The sequence below is a fragment of the Mauremys reevesii genome, linkage group 6 (genome assembly GCF_016161935.1).
Source record: "Mauremys reevesii isolate NIE-2019 linkage group 6, ASM1616193v1, whole genome shotgun sequence".
NCBI lineage: Eukaryota > Metazoa > Chordata > Testudines > Geoemydidae > Mauremys > Mauremys reevesii.
The window spans coordinates 88,746,278-88,772,124 of NC_052628.1; the positions used below are offsets into that span (position 1 = coordinate 88,746,278).

Genomic DNA, 25,847 nt, shown 5'->3' on the forward strand with positions numbered 1-25,847 from the left:
GCCTCCATCTATCCTTATCCAAGCAAGGCCATGCAAGCCAAATGAGTTTCTGAAGCAAATGTGACTTGGTACAAGTCACACAGGCCTTTTGAGCAGTAGAAAAGTACTACAGAGATCAATAACCATACTAGCTCAGGGGTGGGCAAAATGTGGCCCAACATTTGTTAGGCCTGCCAGGCTCTTTGGCTAGAATCCTGGAGATTGCAGAAGTCCTGGGGAACAGTGGGGTGCTCAGCCAGGCTGCCTGCCATGGCTCCATGTTGTTCCTGGCATGTCTGTGCCCCTTGGGGAAGGGGCAGCAGGTCTCCATGTGCTGCCCCAATCACCATCCTCACAGCTCCCATTGACTGGAAACTGGGCAATAGGAGCTGTGGGGGTGGTACTTGCAGACACAGGTAGTGCACTGAGACCTGCTTCCCCCTGGGGCATGCAGCAACATGCCAGCAGCTGGATGCTTCTGGGAGTGGCATGGGACCATGGCAGGCAGCCTACCTGAGCATGCCACTGTGCTGCCAGCCAGGAGCTGCCTGTGGTAAGCACCTCCTGGCCAGAGCTTACACCTCACATGCCCCTCCTGTACCCCAACCCCCTGCTCCTGGTCAGAATCCCCTTTTGTACCTGGACTCCCTCCCAGACTGTGCCCCAGTCTGGAGCATCCTCCTGCACCCAAACTCCCTCCCAGAGTGCCCCCTCTCCGTTAGGGTAGGGATGTAGAGCCTGTGATGACTTGTGTGGAGTGAACCCCCCCCCGCCCCGTGAAAATTGTCTACCCCCACACTAGCTGCTTAAGCTGAGATGGCACCATACCTTAGGCTATCAGCAATGCTAAAACAGCAAAGAGACCTCGATGTCATGGATTTAAGATAACTAGATTTGACTTTCCCAGAAGTCAGTTCTACAGTTGCAGCTCCATCCTGAACTGTGCCCTTTTGATCTATTGCTTACATTGCAGCATTAGTAGAATGCATAAAATTGTAGAGATCTGGTAGATGCCTTAGCTATTGGGGTACTGCCAAAACAGATACTGGAAAATTAGTTTAGATTAGCTTTCCCCAATATGAGTTTTAGGGTAGAAAGAATTAAGAATATTTCCTCTTGCTTTAGGCTCACAGGAAAGGTGCCAAGATCCAAGTGACATATCTAGCTGGGACCCCAAAAACTGCTCTAATTCCATTATGTATAATAAGGTTCACTGCACATGACTAGTCACTTTGACTGTTTTAATTTTAGCATTTAACTTTACAGTGGTTTTGATAGAGCATTCATCTCTGTACACCCCTAAGGTGTCCCAGGCAGGAAAGATTCACAATTCATACAAAATTACATGTTTACAAATTTTTGGCAATTTATCTGAATAACCCGTTTTCTCCTATTGCCAGTTACCCAACCATTGAAAAAGTTTACAATAATTTACATTGAAATATTTCAAAGTGCTTAATAGTGATTGTTCAGGAATATTTACAAGTGGCCTATACAAATATGTACAGGTGGTACACTATAGCACAAGTTGTTCCTGGAATATGGCTTTCTATTGAAAGTGCTTTAAATAGTTGGTCAGTGGTAGTACTGACAAATTCAAGGGTTACAGATAAACAGTAACCATCAAAAGCTGAATTGTGGACAGATATTTACAGAGTTCTGGTAATCTGTACAAGATATTTACACAAGCTTGCTCCACACATACAGAAGGTTTCTTCATTCTTCCATCTTGGAAGAATCTTCAGCTACTTGCCTGTTGCCATCCAAAAGACTGTAGAACACAAGTCGAATACTCTAACTGGTAATCAAGCTAGATCGTCATCTGTGCTTACAACTGATATCTGTATAGAAGGAGCAAATGTGTATTAAAAGCAAGTCTTGGGTTGCAAGAAAAAAAAGTCATACCATGCAAGATACAAACTCTAGAAGGACATATCTTTGCAAGATTTAGTTTTAGGTTTGTCTTTGGAAAGGGGCAAGCCAGAGCTGTGTTACATTAACATAAAACATTCCTTTTTAAAGTGACATCTAAAGCATATTGCACTTCAGTGCTGAGTGTGTTTGGTAGCTGAAGTGATGAAGCAAGGCTTGCTGCTCTGCATGTTACTAGAACCACTTGCCCTCCCATATCCCAAAAGTATGTAGGGCACTGGCCTCACTTCACCTGCCAATTAATACTGGTAAAGGGACATTGTAGAGGGACCCCTGCTTAGAGTAACTAGCAGGTTGGCAAGCCATTCAAATGTATGGCAAACATCCCTGTTGCAACTTTACATTTTGCAAGGCTCATTTGATAGCAAGCCCAATGCCTTACAGCTATATGTACCAGGTATCTGCCAGGAATTCTACATGCTGCCTGGCCATGATAGCAAGCCTGGTCTCAGCTGCCTAGAAAGTGGCATATCAACTGCTGTGGCATTGTTGCCTTGTTCAGCCTGGTATTTTGGCTATGGGTCTGTCTTTGGTTTCCTACTGAAGTATAGGAAGGACTTGATCTGCACTTCAGACCTGACAATGCTGTCCAACTGTGTTAGAAAGATTGGCCAAGTTTGTCAGGAGTAATTACTTTAGAAACCAAGTCAATATTTTGGCATCTGAGACTTCAAGTATGAGGAGCATGATCTCCAACTGCCATTTTGACTCCCAAACCAAGCATCTGTACTTACTGCAGGGTAAGTGTGTCCTACGGAACTGCTGTGTCTCCCAATATCAATAGTGAGATCTTCTTCAGTTGTTTTCAAGTAGACAGGATTGTCAAAATTCATGCTTTTCATATTCTTGTGTTGCCAGTTACGCCACATGAAGTAGCCACCTGCTGCTGCTGCCAGTGCCAGTAATACTGCAATAAAGGAGACAAGTTGTGAGCTAAGCCAAACCAGAAATCATTCTAGCTGAATGTCAAGCAACACAAAGTCTTGTAATAGTCCAGTTTTAGTTCTTCCTATGGGTGCAAGCCATTGCCAGCCAGAAGCTTGTTCTCCTCAACTAGTTTAGGACAGGCTTGTGCTACTACATTTCCTAGTTGCATCCCCACCCTACAATAAGACAAGTTACCATGCAATCACTGTTGGTTTTAGGGCTGGTGGAATACGATAGATTATGTAGGTAGAGAAATCAAGTGATAATGCTCAAGGATTGAATGACTAGATCTTTACAAGTGCATGGTTCCCTTTTGTATGGGATGTTATGAACAAGGCTTAGTTTCAACACTAGTGGATTTAGTGCTTCTTAAAAACTGACAGTGCCCCTAGCATTGACAACCTTCTGTGATGTTCTTCTTTTGGAAGCATCTTTATTTTGAGGAACTTTTCAGACTGGTCAATCCCTTGGAATGATGTTGAGTTGTACCCAGCCACTTTAAGTTAGAGTCTATTATCAGAGCACTGCACCCAAGTACACTTACCCAGAGGAAGAATAGCCCAGGCAGCTGAAGTTCCTTTGGCAGAACTGACTTCTGATACTGCACTGCTGAAGTTGTGTCCTAGAAGAGGAATAAATACAATCTCATTTACTGCTAGGTTGGCTGAATTTAGTCCAAGGCTAGCAGCTTCCTCAGACCATAGTGAAGAATCACCTCTTCTCTACTCATTGTTAAGCTAGTGAGAAGTAAAAAAATGCATTCTAGAGCATGTAGCCCCCTAAGTACTCTTCCACTTTCTGCAGTTGCATGAATTTGCATTCCCTAGGAAAAGAGTCTGACTGGTAATTTTCATGGCCAACATGAGATGCTAGGCTATCACAAGAGGACATGCTTGAATTAGCCACATCACACTACTCACTTGCCTTTTGAGTTCTGTGAAAGCTGAACATGTTCCCTGATAGCACAAATATGCTAAACCTGTGCATGCAAGTTGAAGCCAGTTTGTGTACCCTGCTCAGTCATTGTAATGCACAATTGAAAGTGAGTTATTGGGACCAATACCTCCAGGAACTGGTCCAACAGTTGGTGGTTTTTCTGTTGTGCTGGTATCTTTTGTCTCAATGTAAGCCACAGTAGTTCCAGTACCTAAAACTGGTTATAAATCAAGAACCCAGTTAATCCTGAAGTTCTGAAATAACTTGCTATTAAGCTGTGGGTGTTTAGCAGATGGTAGAATGGTCATGCAGTGTTTAGATTTTACTGGACCATGTTCTTGATTGAGGATGTGATAGGTTTACTCTGCTAGGAAGTTGCAATCTCAGCTGCTGGGTTTGTTTTTGCTCAGAAGTCTGATTGGACAGTTAAATATGCCTTTTACATAGAAGTGAATAGCTTGCACCAAAAGTTTGATACTCCTAGATATTTTTAGAATACATCAATTTCACTGTTAATAAAGCTTTGATACAAGTGAACCAGATTCCTGGTGTTTCACTAAGTAGTGAAACAAGTTCAAGTTTTGCAGGGGCCTGTTGGTAGCTATCCAAAGCTGTAATATGTAAGCTAGGTAGGCCCTGTTTGACAGGACATTTAGAGTTTTTGCTCACTCCTCAGTGATTACTGTGAAATCAAGTCACATACACAGATGGGTTTTTGGAGTGCTGATCATAGCGTGACATTCTGCTGGAGTTCATTAAGTAGCCATGCACCTGTTGAACTAGTTCAAGAGCACACTGTACAAGTTCCTCTGGTCATTTAAGGAGCTCCTATAGGAATTGTATTACTGTACAGAGCTTTGCCTGCCATGTAACTACAGTCTGAGGGCCACTCAATGAGTTAGACTAACTGGGCAGGAGATTGTTAACTCCTAACAGAATATGAGCCTATTCAACTTTAGCACTTACCTGCTATTGTCTGAAGCATAAGTGAATCCTCCAGTTAAGAATGCTAGACCCCACCCAAGCCTGTATCCATTAATGTTTGATTAGTTACAGAAGTTGCAAGTTAGGCCAGTGGTTCTCAGCCAGAAGTACACGTACTCCCTGGAAGACTTGATATACCTGGGGGTATGCAAACTCATCTAGATGGCTGCCTAGTTTTACAGGCTTAAGAGCACTAGCAAAGTCAATACAAACTAAATGCTCTTCCTCCCCCCAACAGACAAAGCAATTTAGTAATAGTGTGCAGTGACCCTTGTCTTTTAGGTGTGATTTGGAAGGCAATTAGTTTAAGTGAGGTGAAACATGCAGTATGGAAGATACTCCTGAAGGGGTACAATAGACTGGAAAGGTTGAGAACCACTGAGATAGGTAAGGTGTGGATGGCTCTGAAAGTTCCAGCTAATAGCTCAGTCAGCTCCCCACCCCCATTCTGATGGAATGCACAAGGTCTGCTCACAGTATATGGTGATGAATATGCAGAAGCCAGGCACAGACTTGCAGGTAATGCAGCAATCATTGCTAGAGTTTGTATTTCAGTTAAATTGCCACAGTTTAAGTCCCCACATAAATGCTAGTCATGTGGGAACAGTAGAGCCTTAAGTCCTACAGTAATGCTCTAACCTGACAGTGGAGTCTTGATTGCACAAGAGTCCCTCATTAGGTCCCCTCTACAGTAATTTCAGTTGTGTCATGTTACCTTTACACCTTAGGCCATCATCTTGCAGTTTGTATCCAGTAGGACATGTGCAGGCATACTTTGGAGAGTGTTCATTTATCTGGGGAGCAGGCAGGCACAGATACTCACAGCCACCATTCTTCCTGGTCTCATCACACCAGTTTGTGCCTGTTGGCACAAGTCAATTTTAAAAATCAGACCAGTGCTTTAGTCTTGCAGACAATTGTTTAGCATTGGTACATGGCAGATGATATACTGATAGTCCATACATACCAGTTAGTTTCTAGGCCATGGAAATCAAGCCACACAGCAGCACAGTATACAGCTTTACTCTTTTCAGGGGACCTCTGAACAGCCCCCTGCACCACCATGTCTACTGTAGTGCTAGTTTGCTTAGTGTGCTTTTTGGCCAGTCAGATTTGAGTTCATCTCCCACCTCACTCCACTACAGGAAAGATTTTCTAAGCTTCTTTTATATCTACCTTATTTAATAGTAGCAAGGCAGAAGTTTACAAAGAAAGTCTAATATTGCCACAGTTTACATCTAGTACCTGAGGGTTGAACAAGCTCGTGATATACAATGATATCCTGAGCATCATTGAGGTTGTTCACTAGTGTAGCCAAGTCAGATCCTGTAAATTTATTGGCACCATAGACTGCTTCATTCTCTCCATCAATCCAGTAGACACGGTCCTAGGAGACAAAGTTATTGCATCCTATTATGGTTGGGACCAGTTTGGTTTGTCCATCACCAGGGATGGATAAGTTGTCCCCTGTGCATGGTAACTGATTTAGTGAGTGCAAGTAACCTGAAGTATCTATGCAGTTCAGCTAGATTAGGATCACTCATGTTGCCTCAATCATAACATGTTAAAACTTCAAAACTAGCCTTAGAATATATTCAGTTTTGTATTTACCACTGCCTCAGTATAGGAGGCTACTGTAATCCCATTGCAGCAGCTTTTCTGCAGTCTTGCATTTATTAGAGTCTCTTCCTGATGTACCCTGTCCCTCCAAAGGGAGCCTACAGTCAGTTCCCTACTGGATGCTTTGAGACTTCTCACCTCGAATATAGTTAGAGCAAGAGGATGAGCAAGAAACTCATTTGATTTTAACACAATCCTACGATCCTGGCCATTCAGATCCACACTGGACAGCATATGTAGCTTTGAATCAAGCCAGTAGAGGCGGCTTTTTACAAGATCTAGGAGGAGAGAAGTTGTATTTTAGCACATTGAATAGTGAGGTTTTCCAGGTAACACAGTGCTTGTCAGATTCAGATTGCCTTTGGGGTATTTAACTTTGGGTTAGTAAGAGCGACAAATGCCATTTAGAGTGCATGTGCACCTAGCTTCCACTGGTAGGTTTCCCCACATGAAGAAAAAAAATGCACTATTCATACAAGAGGGCAGCTGCATTACCACAGTAGCACCTAGATCTATGTTCTCTGGATGGAGATTGTAGTCCCATAATTAAGGGAAGTGTTTGTCAATGGTACTCCATGTGTTGGTGCTACCTCATGAATGGTGTACCATTTTATCTGCAAGCATCTGCAATGGGTCAAGCTACCATTAATGGTGAGGACACTCAGACTTCAATTCTAAAATTTCCAGCTTTGGTCAAAACAGTGGCAGAAGCTTGAATGCTTAGTGCCTAGAGGCCATGGCTGCGTCCTGTGTGTTCAATGCCTTCTCACGTTAATGTAAACTTCCACAAGTTTTCCCAGGGAGTCTTGACTTGCAAACCGAGATTTCTTGAAGATCTAGTGATGTCTTTCAGAAAGACATTTTGGGCTCCCAGGGAAGTTAATTTTGCAAGAACATGAAATACCTAGTGCAATTCCATTAGGCCACTGGATGTCTGTTGTCACCAGTTGCTGTCTACTGAGTCCATTCATTCCTGCCTTTTCTATTTTGGCTGGTTCACCCCAGTCAGACCAGTACATAAAGCTGTAAAAAAAAAAAAAGAGTCAAGTCATTAGGCAGCCTGCAGTTTAGCTATATTGTAGTTTAAGTTACAGTTTACATGCAAGAAGCAATACTAGCTTGTATGTTATTGTAGCTACAGGAAGGCCTAGAATTAATCTAGACACTGGCTTGAGATACAAGACTGAGCCAAGCATACTCCAGTGTGCTCAATTTGTCACCTTCAAATGGTTATGTTCTGCAAGGGCCTGTTGCTAAACAGCTTTCAGCTTACTGCTTTGTAGTTTGCTTACTAACCTAGGTTAGTATAGTACTAAGATGACTTGGCATTAGTCTGTTGTACAGTGTAATGCTCACCCAGAGAGAGGATCCACAGCTATGGAGGCTGGCTCTCTTAGGTCTGTATTAAACAGAACCTTCCTTTTGGCTCCATCAAGACTAGCCACTGAGATACTCTTTAAAGCTGAATCAGTCCAGTAGATGTTCTTGTAGACCCAATCAACAGCAATTGCTGCAGGACTGTGTACATTGCTTATGATTTTTAAGTGTTTGCCCACCTTGTCACGACTATCAAGTGAGGCACTGGAAGAGAAAAAAGATGGATTTAGTCTAGTGTACAGTGGTTGAAACAGAAGAGATGCTCCAGTAGCAGTCTGAGGTATGTGTACAAATCTTGAACATAAGGATTCTGAAGTAGCTAGCCTCAAAATTGAAAGATTTTAAACTAGACTCAAGATGCCCACTGCCTTTTGTTCAAAGTTTAGTTCAACTAAAAGGTTAGAGTCAGAGCAGATGGCCTCAAATTGTGCTCATACTTTACTGAAGTTGGAGTTGCAGCCAGAGGTACATGCACAACTTTGAGCAAGAGTATCCCACTGAATAGGAGTGGGATGACTTCAAGGCTCTGGTTACTGAAATTAGGAATTCTTAGAGATTCAAGCTGTATGCAAGAATGCTTGTCTGACTTAAGTTAGAAAGTTTAGAAGTCGTTAGCCAGTCACTTTAAGAGCTACAACTTCAGGAGGACAAACACTTATGATGAAAGTTTGAAGCAGGCAGGTTGTTTACCTGAAGATTGCTTTTTGGCTAAAGTCAGCCCAAAAGAGTTTATGCTCAGCAATGTCAGCATCTAGAGCTACGGTGTTTCTTAGCTGCTCTACAAGCTGGAGGTATTCTTTCCTTTCCAGGCCAATCTTCCTGATGTCCCGACGATTAGTGAAAATCAGACATGGTTCTTTCCCTGAAAGTGAAGTTAGAAGTTGCTTCAACTAGAATTGAAGGAAGTCATTCTTACTGTACACTAGTGTCATCCCAATGTTTAGAAGCTTTGAGTACAGTGTTGATTGCACATGGTGCCTGCTAGACTCCTGTTCTGAGATATTAGCAGGATCTTAAAGTATCAGCCTCCATTGGCTCCCCTATGCTTTCACACCAGCAGCAATAAGTGCTTAGAGGGACAGGCCTCTCCTGCAGTTTATAGCTCAACCTGAAAGACTGCCAACTGTTTCTCTTTTGCCTCCAGATAGTGTTCTCAATATTTGAGATTACTGAAGGATAATAAAGGTATGTGCTCAATTAAATGCCTCTGAAAGATTTCCTGTACCATACAGAGAATGATGGTTCAAGTGACTTGTTGCAGTGAGGTCTTCAGCCTTTGTGCTCTTAAGAGCACAAAGGCTGATTTAGTAAATCCTTGAACCCAATTAATTGGGCAGAGTTTAATCAATCCTCTAGTGTATTTGCTATGGGGAGCCATATACTGTACATCACCAGCCAGGTGAAGTAACTCTGGTATACCTCTGTCATAGCCTCTTCAGAAGCTACCTTTTCTTATATTTCTAAGACTTTTGGGCTCCTGATAAATTCAGTATTGGTAGTTGTGCTTACCTACTGCCTTGCACACTCCAGTAGCTAGATCCATTTGATAGCCATGGCTACATTCACACTTATAGCCTCCTTTTAAATTAATACAGATTTGACTGCAGATCCCAGGATTCTGGCATTCATCAATATCTAAGAAAGATTGTAGAGTTAGTATTGAAACCATAAGATTAACTCATTTAGGGGCCAAGATGGTAGTAGATACTTGCCTCCACATGTTTTCCTGTTTATCAGTTCAAACCCAGCTGGGCAGTCACATTCATACCCAATGACTAGGTCTCTGCAGATATGAGAGCATCCACCATTGTTCACCAGGCATTCATTCAAGTCTGGAATAGAGTTAAAGTTACCACAACTGTTTCTGTATCTCTAATTGAAATCTCAGGCTGTCCATGCCTGTCTACATTAGAAGGCTACTAGTTCTAGAATACACCAGAATTTAAAGTACTGGCCAATACTCCTTTTGCAACAGACACTTGTTATAGTCCTATAGGGCATGTTGGTGTTCATGTTATTGACATGTAGATAGTTCTACAAGTACATCAAGTGAACCAACTACAGACTTCAGCTAAGAGAAGCTCAGTGCTATTTGGAGCTAAGGTTTCTGTACTTGTTTTACAGTTATCTGCAGCCTGGTTCATGACTAGGCATAAAGCAGCACACTAGTCACTTCAATTATGTGCAAGCTTAAAGATGCAGGCAAGCCACTGTTCAGTTCTAACTAGAAGCAAGATCCTTTAGTCTTTAAAGAGTGTCCCAAGCATGGAGAGTTACTTAGTGCAAGTGCCTTTTGTCTGATTGGGTATGTCTACACTATGGGATTATTCCAATTTTACATAAACTGGTTTTGTAAAACAGATAGTATAAAGTCAAGTGCACATGGCCACACTAAGCACATTAATTCTGCAGTGTGTGTCCATGTACTGAGGACAGTTGATTTCTGGAGTGTTGCACTGTGGGTAGCTATCCCATAGTTCCTGCAGTCTCCCCTGCCCATTGGAATTCTGGATTGAGATCCCAATGCAAAAACAGTGTTGTGGGTGATTCTGGGTAAACGTCACTCAATCCTTCCTCTGGTAAGAGAACGGCAGAATCATTTTGTGCCCTTTTCCCCTGGATTGCCCTGGCAGATGCCATAGCATGGCAATCATGAAGCCTGTTTTGCCTTTTGTCACCGTCACCATGTGTGTACTGGATGCTGCTGACAGATGTGGTACTGCACTGCTACACAGCAGCAATTGTTTGCCTTTGCAAGATAGAGACTTACCAGTCATATTGCACCATCTGCCATTGTAAATTGGTGATGAGATGGTTCAGTTGTTCTGTACCATCTGCTGCTATCATGGGTGTTCCTGGCTGGCCTCGCTGAGGTCAGCCAGGGGTTCATAGGCAAAAATGGGAATGACTCCCTGGGTCATTCTCTATTTTTAGAGAAAACATAGGAAGGGAAAGTCCAGCCTAGAATATGGGGAAGTGTACTAGAGAACCAGAGGGCACAGCTGCTCTGTCAGAGCCCCAGAGACCCTGCAGAAATGATGAGCTGCATGCCATTCTAGGGGGTGCCCCTGCAACAACCCCACTGTTGCTTCCCTCCTCCCCACAACCCTCCTGGGCTACTGTGGCAGTGTCCCCCCATTTGTGTGATATGTAATAAAGAATGCAGGAATAAGACAGACTTTAGTGAAATAAAATGAGCGGGAGGAAGCTTCCAGATGCTATGATAGTCCAGGCAGTACAGAATCTTCTTTAGACATAAGAGGGGGCTGATGGAGCTCAGCCCCCGTTGCTATGATGGAGGACAGTTACCAGCCGTTCTGCACCATCTGCTGGGAATGACTAGGAGTCATTCCTATTTTTACCGAGGCCAGCCAGGAGCACACAGGATGATGAGGATGGATACCAATCCTTTTGTACTGTACTGTCTGCCACTGGGGAGAGGATGCTGCTGTTTAGCACTGCAGCACCCTGTCTACCAGCAGCATGCAGTAGACATAGGGTGACATTGAAAAAAGGCAAGACATGATGTTTTCCTTTTGGGGAGGAAGGGTGTAAATTTATGACATACACCCTGAAACACCTGGGAAAATGTTTGACCCTTCAGGCATTTGGAGCCCAGCCAAGAATGCAAATGTTTGAGACTGTGAGGTAGCCGAGTCCTCAGTATCCCCTTCCTCCCTCCATGAGCATCCATTTGCTTCTTTGGCTTTCTGTTATGCTTCTCACATAGCACTGTGCTGAGTCCCTGCTGTGGCTTCTGTCTATCATAGTCAAGAGATTTTTTCAAATGCTTTGTCATTTCATCTTCTGTAATGGAGCTCTGATACAACAGATTTGTCTCCCCATACAGTGATCAGATCCAATATCTCCTGTATGGTCCATGCTGGAGCTCTTTTTGGATTTGGGACTGCATCGCCACCAGTGCTGATCAGAGCTCCACGCTGGGCAAACAGGAAATGAAATTCAGAAGTTTGCGGGGCTTTTCCTATCTACCTGGCCAGTGCATCTGAGTTCAGATTGCTTTCCAGAGCTGTCACAATGGTGCACTGTGGGATACTGCCCAGAGGCCAATACCATTGATTTGCAGCCACACTGACCCTAATCTGACATGGCAATACCGATTTCAGCACTACTCTTGTCAGGGAGGAGTACAGACCACCAGTTTAAAGAGCCCTTTATATTGATATAAAGGGCCTCATTGTGTGGCCAGGTGCAGGATTAAAATTGGTTTAATGCTGCTAAATTTGGTTTTAAATGCGTAGTGTAGACCAGGCCATTCTTGCAGACAAGGCTCAGTTTCAAGCCTGTTGAGTGACATTCCAAGCAGGTGGCTCACTTACTGCATTCCTTCAAGGGTTCATCACTCCAGTCCCGGCAGTCTTGCTGCTGATTACACACTTTGCTGATGTCTATGCATTCCCCACTTCTGCACTTGAATTTGCCAGATCCAGTGCACTGATTAACTGTCAAGATAATGAGGGAAAGGCCATTATAATAGGGCTTCCTAGTTTATCTAAAGAAGAAGAGTCTCACCACTTAGTTCTATTCTTACCATTTTTACAGTTGACCTCATCAGTTCCATCTAGACAGTCTCTTATACCATTACATTGCCTGCTACCATGGATACAATTCCCATCTTCACATTTGAACTGGTCTGGTCTACAAGTCCGGGAAGCTGAAAAGAAGTGCTGCAGAGTTAAAATCCTGAAGGTCTTGGTAACTCAGTTACAGAAGTATTTGAAGCCTTAAGACGTTTTGGGAGAACCAGTGATTGAACTATGGAAGAGGTAATGAGTTGGAATTTCTCCCCTTTAAATATAAATATACAGAGATATGCCTATCTCAGAACTGGAAGGGACCCTGAAGGGTCATGGAGTCCAGCCCCCTGCCTTCACTAGCAGGACCAAGTACTGATTTTGCCCCAGATCCTTAAGTGGCCCCCTCAGGGACTGAACTCACAACCCTGGGTTTAGCAGGCCAATGCTCAGTTACTTACGGCAGTTTGTTTCATCACTTCCATCCTTGCAGTCTGCGTCTCCATCACATCGCCACTTCTTGTGAATACATTCTCCTGAGCCACATTGTATTTCACTAGGAGAACACTTCACAGGATGGGCAGGCTGACGGCCACATTGCTCTAGAGATTCATCTGACTGGTCTGAACAGTCTGCATCATCATCACATACCCAGCTAATAGGGATACAGCTAGAACTTTTACATTGAAATTCATGTGCTCCACAAGTAGCTGGTGTGCAGTCCAGTTCATCACTACCATCACTGCAGTCATCTTGGCCATTACAGACAAAGTTTTTGGAGATGCATCGCCCACTGGAGCAAGTGAACTCTGCTGGGCTACAAGTTATGTTGCCTGGTAAGAGAGGGAATTCAATCAGTGTCAGGATTTTAGACCTATGAACTATGACTGCACCAACCTGGTGTAGAAAACCAGATTCTTAACTTAATTGAATTAACTTGTTAGTTTTCTACTAAGGGGTAGCAGTGAAGATCACTTATGCAAGTATTTACTTCAGAAATTCCAGTCTGCCAATTGTTCTACTGACTGCAGTTGCTTTCAGTTTGTTAGGTTCATATCCTATATTTGGGAATTCTAGTAATCTATACCAATGCAAGCCTTCACTCTGAAGCCTGATATAGCATCTAAATCTTAGACTTTTACAGTATCAACTCCAAGGACATTGGTTTTAGAATGTGAGCTTTGGCACTGTGCCTTGCACATCCTCTGTATTTTGTTGGGTTGAAGATGCATTCAGTGATACCAGCATGACATACGTGGGTTGGTTCTTGAACATCTGACTGAAGGGCAGTGGGGAAGGAGTAGAGAGGAAGTTCGATCCTCACACTTTCTTTGAAAGTACAGGCTGGGGAAAGCTAGATTTTAGTATGATCTTGGAAACATCTATGTTAAGAAAAATAAGCTGCTGTTTAAATCTAGGGAGAGCTCTTTTAGTACATGTTTAGAAGGTGGTAAATTTGTTAGTGTAGCAGCTAAAGCCATCTGCTATAAGGCTTTATAGACCAGTAGCTTTATGAAGTCCAAATGAAAGGGGACTAGCCACATGAGTATTACAGTACTGAGTGGACCACCACTAAGCAAATGACAGTTTTGCTCTCCAATGAACTGTATTATAGTATGGAGATAGAATAGATTACTTAGCCACTGCAGAGAGCCTGGTAGTTGGTACTCAAACTATAATTCAGATTTGAAGTTAGGAGGCAATGTCCTTTCTTAAAGACACTTATTTAGCCTTTTAAATTTGTCTGATATTAGACCCATAGCAGCAAGTGTAGTACTGACCAAACAGAACAAGTTTTAAAATCACTTATGCAGTTGAACTTACTATAGGACTGGGAAAAGTAGTGTTTGATTATGATGTGACTACACTAAAACTCCAGTTGAGTTTACAGATGTTGTAGTTCCAAGAGCACTAGTTGGCCATTCTACACAGCTAGTCCATCTTCAGGCCAAGTACATTTGGAAAAAAGCTATACAGGCTACCATGTGTTTCTTCCCTTACCACAATTCTCTTCATCTTCACCACTGTCACAGTCATTTTCACCATCACATTTCCAGGACAGAGGGATACACTGAGTTGATTGAGGACCACAGCTGATTTCATTTACCCGGCATGTTCTCATGTCTATTGAAGAGTGAATTTGGGAGAGAAGGGTCAGTTTGAAGAGCTACTTAGGAGGTCTAGAGTTTAGGTTTTAAAGATTCTGCTGAAAGCAGTTTAGGATTCAGACTAGTGTTTAAATCCTGATATTGCTATTTATGAAAGTGTAAAGCTGGAGTACATTGACTGCTGTTGGCAGGGACAGTGAAAAGTGAAATGTAGAGTCAGTTCTAATACTTTGACCATTTTGAAAGGTCACTGAGAAGAGCTTCAGGTCTTTCTAGAAGAGAAAGAATGGTTTTATCTGGGCTATGAATTATGCTGATAGTATTTCTGATGTCTATCTGTATGGCATGTGTAGTTATTTTAGAGTTACTGTTTCATTCTCAGGGGAGGAGTGATACGGGTCGGGTTAAGCTAGTTAAGAAGGCAGTTAAGTCTGCATATGCAGTTGCATGCAAGTTTTACTTTGTTTTTCCCCCCTGTTTGTTAATACTGTTGCAGTGGGTGCATGAACTGACTTTCAGGTGCAGCCAAGGCCATGTGGTACCTTTTAGAGTGCTGTATTCACAATGAAGAGGGTTAGAAACTGAGTCAAGGTCTTCTACTCTGGTTCCCATAACTGAATTGGAGTCTACAGAATGCATCAATGGCTGAAGGACAAGGCAATTCCAGGACATGCTCAAACATCTTCAGACATTCTATTACAGATATACCTGTTATGTTTCCACAAAACAGGGAATCTGGAACAGCCTTAGTAGCCCAAAGGTCTGGCTAGGATTACAAAGAGGTAATGGGGGCTTTATGCAGGTACTGAAAGATTAAATTGGATTGGACACTGAAGTCTCTCTACTATTCCTGAGAAGATCATTTCTAACTCTGAAGACTGTTCTTTGGAGGGGGTTGCAAATAGAGCTGAGAATACCCTAGTAGCCTGAAGTCAAGGGTAACTTGGAGAAGAGCTCAAGTAGCAGGTATATGCAACTGATTGCTTAGAATAAGAGGCTAGTTTTAAACCTAGGAGTTATGGTGACATGCTACAAGATGGACAGTTTTTGGTTGAAAGATTTCATTTTCCTGCTCAGATTAAGTTAATTTGTCAGCACAGTGATAGGCTCACTTACGGCACAGTTCAGGGCTTTCATCAGATCCATCTTCACAGTCTGGGTCCCCATCACACTGCCACCTGTTAGGGACACACTGACCACTGCTGCACACAAAGTCAGATTCAGCGCAGGTCTTCTTCACTGCAAAGGAAGAGTTCCAGTATGTTTAAATATACTTGTACCCTTAACAGCTAATCTCCTAGGATGATTAAGGACCTTAGATGCCAAAAGCATTTTACTGCAAGCCTAATGGATGTTTAGGATACTGCTCTGTGTTATGAGTGAACTTCTGGAGAGTTGTACCAATTAATATGTTTGCCAAGAGCAGTGAGATGGTTTTTACAGCCTTTAAAGAATTGCCACTCTGGGGGGAGGAATGAAGATAATACTCAAAGCTGCTTTATAGAGCACTATTAGTTTGAGTGTATTGGATGCAAAGAAAGTGGTCTTTTCAAAGAGTTAAGCTATTAAAGATGCAAGACAAACATCTGCTTGTACCCATTTGTAAGATAATGACCAGGTACAGCAATCCAGCCAATATCTGTGGCCAACAATTCATGAGTTTTGAGTTGATTAGTGGACATCTTAGATTTAAGTCTGAAATGTTAGTCTAGATTAGGCTGAGGTATTAACAGGCAAGAACTCTAAATTGTACACAATGGGGAATTCAATAAAGTCAGACTGAATTAGAGTGGTTTTCACCTCTGCATTACAGTTTAAAGTGTATATACACACACACACGTACTTAGTCTGGGTGGAAAGGAACAGTTTTTGGTCTTTTTTGCACTTCAACTTTTTGCTTTCAAGAGGCCAGCCTCAGCCCTGCAAGAGAAGTCTAGTTTGGTAGTGAAGATGTTAACCTGAAATGAGAACTGATGTTCAAAGGTATGGGGAAGGTGAAGGAAGTTGCAGTCTGTTAATATTTGAATCAAGTAAGATATGGTACTATTGACATTAAGAATAATCTAACCAAGATGTTTGCTAAAAAAGTAGGTGTAGCAGAGATGTACAGCCACTGCAGGTTAGGTGTAATGAAATTTCATCTGCCAGCAAACATAATGTGGTGCTCTGACAGATTTAAACCATCAACTCTTGCTTTTGAAGAGCTAAATCTGCAATAGATTAGTGTTCCTCTTTTGCACAGGAAATTCAATTCAGTCCTTTAACAAATGCAAGTATTGTATTTAATTAGTGATTAGCCAACATGTGATTAGACATGGTGGAAGTGGATACCAGGGGGAATTTGATACTACCTGATGTAGTAGGGGAAAGGAAGTGGAGGCTGTAATCCATAATGATATTAATCTATTATGATGTGTTATTTTAGAAGATACTTCAAGAGTTGGATTTAACAAATTCTTGAAGGCAGAGTTGCACTGCAGTGGTAAACTGGTTTGATGTAGAAATCTCTAGCTAGTTCAGAGGGACACTGCAGGAGAAAGCAAGGAACAGCATTCTAGCTAGTTTCCCCTTTTCAGCTCCATGTGTCTCAGGGATTGGTGACCAAATGGTCTAGGACTGCACAGGCAGCTGTAAGGAGCTTTGACAGAAGGAAGCTGACTAGTTGTCAGTTTCCTTGTACAACCCTTTTCTAAGGGCTAGTCTACACTTACCTGCCGGGTCGACGTGGTGAGTTTGACTTCTCGGAGTTTGAACTATCGCATCTAATCTAGACGCAATAGTTTGAACTCCCCACGTGCTCCGGTCGACTCCGGTACTCCACCACTGCAAACAGCAGTGGCGGAGTCGACCTTGGAGCCGCAGACTTTGATCCCGTGGCGTCTGGACGGGTAAGTAGTTCGAACTAGGGTACTTCGAGTTCAGCTATGCTATTCACGTAGCTGAACTTGCGTACCCTAGTTCGACCCCCACCCTTAGTGTAGACCTGCCCTAAGAGGATTAGATTGTCCCTGGACAATGAGAGCTATGGATCATTATTGCAGACAGACATTTGGAAAGAGGGGTACCCCTAAAAATAGCCTCATGGGGCAGCCCATGAAGTACTTTGCTTGTTGATAGATTTTAACCTGTTCAACCATGTAGGTAGGTGTTTGTCAGAGACTGACAGCTTTATGCTCAAATTTCTCACTATCTTAAGTGATGTCTTTATAGCCATAGGAGGGGGTCAATTACCTTGGACTAGACAGAACAGGTTGCTTTGAGGTTCAGCTAGAAGGGCACTATAGCTGCCTGGACTCAGTCCTGCAGAAGCCTGAATGCAATTTTTAAATTGTATTCTGTGTGAGAATACACTATTCTTGAACAAGAATCCAAGATGGCATTAGATTTGGATCATATAAAACCCTGGTTTGAGCCCATTGACTCTACTGCCTCCCTTTGCCTAGCTTACTCACCACTAGCCAGATATTAGCATTAGTGGAACTCTAAGCAACACTTTGTTATGCCCCACCAATGCAGTTCTTACTCAAGGAAAGCTTTGCAGTTGTACAAGGGCTTACCACAGGAGCTTTCATCGCTACCATCAGCACAGTCTTCATCTCCATCACACTTCCATAACAGAGTTATACAGCGTCCATTACTGCACTGGAATTGAGATTCTTCACATTTTGATCTTGCACCTTGAGGTAAGAAGAAGGTCAGTTTAGTCAAGCTACTACAGCTACATTTTACTGATGTCAGTTTAGCATTGGAAGCTTTTGCTCAAGACAGTGGGACAAGAACTGAACCCCTTGTTTCAAAGACTGCAGAGGTCATTAAGAATGCTTACATGGTGTTCATTAGCAGCTAGATCAGTGGTTCTCAACCAAAGGTACATATACTCCCAGGGGCACATCAACTCATCTAGATATTTGCTTATTTTACAACAGGCTATATAAAAGCACTAGCAAAGTCAGTACAAACTAAGATTCCATACAGACAATGATTTGTTTTATACACTGAAATGCAAGTACAGTATTTATATTCCAATTGATTTTATAATTAAATGGTAAAAAGCAAGCAATTTGTCAGTAATAGTGTGCTGTGACACTTGTCTTGTGTCAGATTTTGTAAGCAAGTAGTTTAAGGGAGGTAAACTTGGAAGTACGCAAGACAGATACCTGAAAGGGGTACAACAGACTGAAAAGGTTGAGAGCCACTGGCTTTGATCACTAAGTGCATCATTCATGTCTGTTGCTGTAGTCATTTCAGGCCAGTGTGAAGTGTCATGAGACAAGGTTGACACCACATTTGAATCAGGAATTTAGTGGAGAAGTTCACTGATAGTATCAACTGAGTTGCCAAGAGGCCAGAGACTTAGAATGATGCCGTTGCTAAAGGACTGCAGTCTTTGTCTTGCAGTTTGCAAGACAATACTTGTTTCATGGATGTTTTAGATACATGACACTTACTCAGATGTAAGCAAGCCTCTTTATGGGCCTTTTCTACTTGGAAGCAAAAGTAGTTAGTGTGTGGGAAAAGATTACCTGCTCTGACTTCAAATGCAAGAGAGTCTCACTCTATCACTGAACTATACAAAAGTTCTTTTCTGACAGTTTGGACAATATTTATTAAGTAGACTGTTTGGTCAAGTGTGGTATGGTGAGGTTTAGTGGGTTGAAATCCACTAAGCCTAGAAAGCTTCAAGAATGACGTTCACATCCTGTGATGTTCTCCATGCCAGTATCTCATGTTACCTCACTCTATGGCAGAATTAGACACTGTTTCCAAAACACTTTTGCCCTTGCAACAAGACTGACAGCTGTGGCAATCCATCACTTGTGTTCCTCAGTTAGGTGCTTTAGAAAGGAGCCCAGCCTATTTTAAGTCTGACAGCATATGGAGGAAGGCTGGCTTTCAGCTCTCTTGGGGAAGCTTTTAGAAGAGTTTCCTATTATATGGAAATTAAAGAGTTTGGCAATAGTATGCCAGTTACATACTCCGCTGGTCAATTGTTCTGCTGCCCTGGATTTGAAGGTCTAAGTATTTTAAAAAAATCACTAGGTCTCCCAACTGTTGAGCCAAAGGCAACCCCCATAATGCTTTAGGGAAAGCCAGATATGGTGTTACACCAGTTAGAAAGGTGAGCTTTTACCAGGTCCCTGTAAGTTACATGACTACCACATCCTTACTTTGGTGACATCACCCCAGCATCAAGGATGATACTTCTGAAACCAAGTTCAGTTTTAGCATGTGTTTATGGCTAAGGAATAGGTGCACATCCTTCTACACATGCTTAGGGTGAGGTGACATATGGTCTTAGCATTAAGTTACAGCACTCAAATTTTAATCATTAGAAGTCCAAGGATGTGTTGTGCCTCATGCAGACCTTGTCTGTGCATGGTAAGTGCAGTTAGATTGACTTTGTCTGGCATTGGTTTTAGTTAGAAGCGTGAAGTATTTGTCAGATTTGAAGGCAGTACCTCAAAAATCAGAAGCCATTAGTTTTATTTTCTGCACTAGAATTGTTTGCTAAGTGTTTGAGTTAGGGAAAGATGGGCACAAGTGTATAGTTCTGTTGCACTATGGGTATTTGTTAGGATTATGTATTCTGTTTGCAAGCTGGAATTGCTACAGCTTTCTGTACATGTTTCATAAGTAGGTTTCCCCAGTACAACTTGTTCTAGTGAAGATGAATGACCCTATGAGGAATAGGGTCATCACATTGTGCCACACAGACACTGATATCAACCCAGTATCTGCTTCTGTACAGCAGCAGTCTCCCTAGCAGTTGCACAAGCCTTGTCTTGTGTGCTTACATTTATGTCTTAAGGTCTAGAGGACTGACTATAGCATGAAGCAAGAATTCTGACAAGTTATTTTATTGGCATCAAGGCTAGTAGAAGTCATCTATTTTTAGCTTTTAGAAAAAAGCTCATATGATTTGTTGTTTGCAATCTATTCTAGATGAGTAAACTGCAAGCCAGTATACAAAGTCTCTTTAATTATAGTACAAGAGCAGTCAACTTGCCAACTTAGTTAGCAGGAAGTCCACTGCATAACATGGTGGCCATCAACTTGCCACCAGGTGGTCCCAAAAGTACTGGTAGAACAAATGGGTGAAGGCAAGTGCAATCTCACCTGCAGAACATCCAGTGTTGTCAATGCATGCTGTGCTGCCAAATATCAGCCTACATTAGGAAGCCAATGTATTTAAAGTTTTGTATGCAAGTTGTCTTTAACAGTTTAAATATCTTTCACTGCTACAATGTCTGACAAGCAGATGAAACTAGATCAGTTTGATTAGATCTGTCATGACATAACATCTCATTTTATAGGATGTGTTATAATAGTGAAATACCAGTTCTGACTATTAAATCAGTTCCATTTCTTTGCTATGATTATCCACTCCAGCCTTGCATGTCATGCAGAGGTTCAGCCAGCAGAGAGGCCAGGTAGTCAGAAGCAAACATGCTACTGTTTGGGGGCAGATGAAGATAGTGACAGGTCCTAATCTAGCATGAGATAGGTCTCTAGTGTTTTGGGGACTCTTCATTCCCATGCTAAAATGGGATCATTCAAGGAAAAAATAGCACATTCAGAAAGCATGCCTAGTTGTAGATGAAACATCTACATAGAACACATTACTGCAACTCTAGTGACATCTGCATTATTCTATGTAAGTCTGCATTTATGATGTCTGCAATAGGAATGGCCTACACCTCAGAGGAGTCTTTTAATGCTTAATTTGTGTCTGTATTTCTGTCTTTAGCCACACACTGGGGTAGTGGCAGAGCTATCCTTTACCTTGGATTTCTTCCTCCCCTCCCTAATTTATCAAAACACTAAAGATGTAAGTACTTAGAGATTACAGATCATTACTATGTGACTCTTAATCTGGATGCATAGGCCCCTTTACCTTACAGTTTGTTCATACAGTAAGTCTACATCCCTGTAGCAGGAAGCTCAATGAGAAGTGTTACTGTTGATTTGCCTGTTCCTTAAACTAGGCAAGAGACTTACTTGCACCATGTACATATTAAAAATCAGTCAAGTTCAACTGTTGGCAATGTCTAGTCCTATACCTCCACTCAGAGGAGATGCATTGTTTCACAAACAGTGAAATAGTAGCATAAGCTGTTCTGGGCAAATCACTGCCTCTGTTCCTATTTAAGGGGCTGTATTACTCAAGACCAAGTTGTTTGATTTTTCAGATAGATGAAATTAGCTCTGCTTTTCCAAACTGAGGCTGTGATATTGCTGTAGTGGTCATAAAGAACAGTGTTTTAACACCACTTTGCAGTCCATATTGCAAAATGCTGTGGAGGAAGCTCAAGCAGGAGTCCAGTTGGTCTTCCCTGAGGACTGGAAAGTATCACCCAAGAACAGGCTGTTCTTGGAAGTGACTGTTTGAGGTCCAAATAACCTGATTACAGTAAGAATCAGAATTTGGACTTCTCAAAGTATGCTTTAAAAAAATGGAATGGGTAATTCCCTTCAGAGTAGTTGTTACCCAACTGTTTTAGCTGGTTTCAGCCTAAGCCACTTCAGTTGGCATTGTACATAGCTACGCCCCTTTATTTTTGGCATTTACCAGTTTTCTGAAATTCAGTTTTTAAAAAGCTACTTCTAACATTTTACTGATTTTCACCCAGATTGTCTTTTCTGGGACCCAGCCCTTCCCAGACTCCAGCATGTCTGTTTCTTCTGCAGAGACAGCAGGGGAGTGAAACAGGCAAGGAGCTGGGTCCTGGCAAGTGAGACTGACTGGTACAGCAACAAGCCTGCAGAGAGCCAAAGCCTGCACCCATTAATACTGCTCTCCCATCCCCCACAACCAGACAGAAACCCCTCCTGACCCCAGACCTTCAGCACAGCCCCAGGCAGGGGAAGCTGGGAGGGCTGAGCTGAAGGGTCCCACCCAACCATCTGCTTCTCTCCTGACCTGCTTCTCACAAAGGGCCTGTTGCTGCAGCATTTAGGAGGCCTACATGGAGCAGAAGTCTTAAGTTACTATATTGAGTATCCCCCTGTGATTGTCAGGCACTCCCCTTTCTGTAGGGGAAACTGTGACCCTCCCAAGTCTCCCTCCCACACACCCCAATTGGAAACCTGCTGTGAGCAGAGGGGCTCAGTGCTTTTATTAAGGGCATGCTTTGTCAGTGATATCACTGTTACACCACTAAAGATTGGAAAGAAACAGCTGTTCATTACTACTTTGTATACAGTGGAGGGAGTATTACATGCTCTTCCCTTTATCCCTGGAGCAGTTCTAGCTACTTCATGTTTTCTCAATGAGAAGGAGCTTGTCATACCAAGTGCCGATACTGACTAAGGAGATCTGCTTGGAGTTGTTGACTGTCCCTTTCCTGAAGTAAGGAGTAGCTACTGCCAGCAAGGCCTCGACAGTGGCATTTTCTAAAATGCCACTGTCTCCCCCAAGTAACCCACCATTTCCCAATCCTAAAACTCTCTCAAGTTAACTAGTACATGCAGCAGTTGCCAGACAACAAATGCAAGTAATCATAACAGGTCTGGTGAACCCTAACTGATGGTTGTTTTGATTTGATGTCTAGTTGGCTGACCAATAGCCAAGGTGTCATTGCAAGTGTTGGCTTCTTGATTTAGCAGCTGTAGGCAGAACAGTTTAAAAAAGACTCACTACATATGGGCATAAACAAACACTCAGGATAATTAAATCTAAGTTGTTCTTTCAGGTTTGTGGCTATAAACTCAAAGTTCACTCCCTCCCCACAATGCCACCCAAAAACTGTAGTTGGCCTGAGCTGGGACCAGTGTCACTAGCTACTAGACCAACACAGGAACCACTAGACAACTCCTAAAATATACCCATTCAGTATTTAGCTACAGTATTAGAGAGCTCATAAGTGCACACTACAGTCTCCCCCCACCCCCCATTATGCAAGCCCTTCAGCCTCTTTCCCCACTCAAACATCCTACAGCTGGAATAAGGAGGCATCCAAGTATAATTAGCCCCAATTATTGCGACAAGTACTGTGAACCTTACCATGCTTCTTGCAGGGATTGTAAGTAGAGTAATGGGCTCTTACAAAACTCAAGTCATTTCCTCAGCGTCTATTGTTTGGATGGCAAACTAATGAAGCCATAGGGATTGGGGCCCACCTACCACCAATCCACGGCAAGTGGGGAAGTCCAGGTTTGACAGGGAATCATTCCCCTCCCACGTAGGGGACGAGGGAGGGGTACTCCCCTCCACAAGCTATTCCTCTGCCCAGGTCTTCAGGCCACAGGGCTCTGACTTTCCCATGCTCCTGCACGCTCCGGAGCGACAAGATCCGTGTGCTTGTTACTCAGCTGCTGAGCTATGGAGGAGGAGCAGTTCCTCCACCACTCTTTCCCTGCGTGGCCCTCCCCCCGAAACACGGCTCGTCACGAGCCTGCCTGAGAGCGCTCGCGCGCCCCGCTCGCCTCCAGTGGGACCCTCTGGCTGCAGCAGCTCAGTAACCTACATGCAGTTTGATTGAAGGCAGGATTCCCCAGCACGCGTCGGGGGTGGGGAAAGGAACTAAATCCCCATTGTCCCCGCAGAGGTGCCTCACGTGAAAACGGGCTCGGTGTCAATTCAACAGCACGCGCCCACCCCCTACCGGCCCGGCTGCAGGGCCGAGACACACAGGGGAGGCGGGGAGGGAACGGGGACACCACATACAACCTCCCTCCCCCCCGAGCCCCACGATCGCTACTCACCGCGCACAGAGCCGCGCTCGCCCAGCAGCCAGCAAAGCGCCGCCAGGAGCCAGAGCCCCCGGAGCGAGGACGTGCCCATCGTGTGCAGCAGCTGCTGCGCGCACAACAAGTTAGCAGCCTCCGCGGAGGTGGGGCGGGGGGGAGCGCCCCTGTTTTCGGCACCTTGCCCGGCCGCCTGCAGGGAAGGCAGCTCCGGCAGGAAGGAGGGGAGCGCGCACACCGGCCCGGGCTGGTGGGGAGTAGTGAGCCAGAGACATGCACAAGGGGGAGGGTGTCCCCGCGACGCTCTTATACGAACCGCCCAGCTCCTGTGTGCGGCGGCCGCCGGTGACTCACGGGGGCCCCCGCCGGCCGCTGGTTGGCTCCCGAGCGCCTCCAATCCCCGCCGCCTGCCCTAATTTCCTGATCCACGCAACCTGCCGATCGCAGCTGTGCGCCCTCCTCCATCCCGCCGGGCGCTGCTGCTGGGCAAGGCAGGGGCACGGCCGCACAGGTGAAGCTGCTGCGAGCTGCTGGCAGCACCTGTGCGCGAGCGGCTGCCGCAGTAAGTAGTGACTTCCCGCCAAGGGGCTCCCTGGGGGGCGGCCGGGGGAAAGCGTTGGGGGCACCTGTGTTTCTGCCCATTAACATAGACTTGATGGGAAGTGATGGGCGGGGAATGTATGCCCCGGGATGATTTTTGGACACGCCTGTGCCTTGCCCTCTGTGACAGGGAATGATATAGAGTTATAATGGTTAATGACTGTTATGTTATTATTAACAATAAGCATCAGTAGAAATCGCTCATCCAGGTTTCTAGTTGGTATATTTAAAAGCTTGCATATAAACATGGACTCACTCTAGTGAAAACTGAGTATTTTCTGAAAATACAGTTCCCTTTGATTTTTTGTTGCATGCATGTAGTTTGTCCTCTGCACAGAAAGCCACCCAAAATAACATATTTCAGAGGAAAATTGCTTCTTCTGCGTTTTCTCATCCACTATTCTAGTTTGCATATTAATAAGTGCATATTGAAATTCACTTTGCAAACTGATTTTTCTCCAAATAGCTGTCTTTTAGACTTCTATTCATGTATGCGGTTTTCCTTCTGTAATAGAATATGACTTAAAAGAACACATCCCTACTACTGAGGAAGAAAATTGCTACTTCTGCATTCTCTCATCAAGGATTATAGTTAATTGCTAATTATACACAATTATATGTTGAGGTCCTAGAATTAAAATCTTAACCTTTTATTTAAGGGGAAGAATTGGTAGTTTTATTCTTCTTTTGTAGACTTTCTAACATTCAATTATAAGTCTTTGTGAAAGAAAAGCAAGATCTGTATAAAACATATTTGTTTCTTTATGGTACTTTTAGAATTTATAATTACGTGTTAGTGCTCCTCTTTTCTCATCCACATATTTTAGTAGATCTGTTATTTTATGTTAATATTATATACCAGGCTATTAATACCTTAGTATAGGCAGAAAGCTCCTCAAGCTGCTGAATCCTAAAAACAATGGAAAGAGGCAGTTGCTATTTCAGTCTTTTGACATTAAATGCCACGCTAAATCTTTCTCAGCCTACATTTAAAAGATACATGTTTTTAGAGCTGTGCCTATGAGTCCATTGATGAAACAGTATCTCTTAGTTTCTAGGCTTCTTGGATATTGTAACATTTCCCTGTATGCTGTTTTCAGTGATGCTCTTCTTGGATCTTATCAAGTTGTGCCATTTTACATGATCTCTTGAAAGACATATT

General features: G+C 43.3%; 1 protein-coding gene across 2 annotated transcripts; it reads right to left on the reverse strand.

Annotated features, from left to right (window-relative positions):
- Positions 1–1,205: 1,205 nt before the first annotated feature.
- VLDLR (very low density lipoprotein receptor) lies at positions 1,206–24,359 on the reverse strand. 2 transcript variants are annotated; one of them, XM_039544666.1, is made up of 19 exons: positions 24,104–24,359; positions 17,956–18,075; positions 15,515–15,637; positions 14,292–14,414; positions 12,752–13,123; positions 12,308–12,430; positions 12,096–12,218; positions 9,468–9,587; positions 9,265–9,390; positions 8,446–8,617; positions 7,735–7,959; positions 7,283–7,401; positions 6,517–6,656; positions 6,004–6,145; positions 5,474–5,620; positions 3,902–3,991; positions 3,383–3,460; positions 2,646–2,818; positions 1,206–1,820 (listed from the first exon to the last, which is right to left on the reverse strand). In XM_039544666.1, the coding sequence occupies exons 1-19, from the start codon at positions 24,180–24,182 to the stop codon at positions 1,785–1,787; spliced, it is 2,631 nt and encodes an 876-aa protein (XP_039400600.1). In that variant the 5' UTR covers positions 24,183–24,359; the 3' UTR covers positions 1,206–1,784. The 2 variants fall into 2 exon arrangements, with proteins under 2 accessions (XP_039400600.1, XP_039400601.1); XM_039544667.1 differs by lacking the exon at positions 3,902–3,991 and having other exon boundaries at positions 24,104–24,358.
- Positions 24,360–25,847: the final 1,488 nt, after the last annotated feature.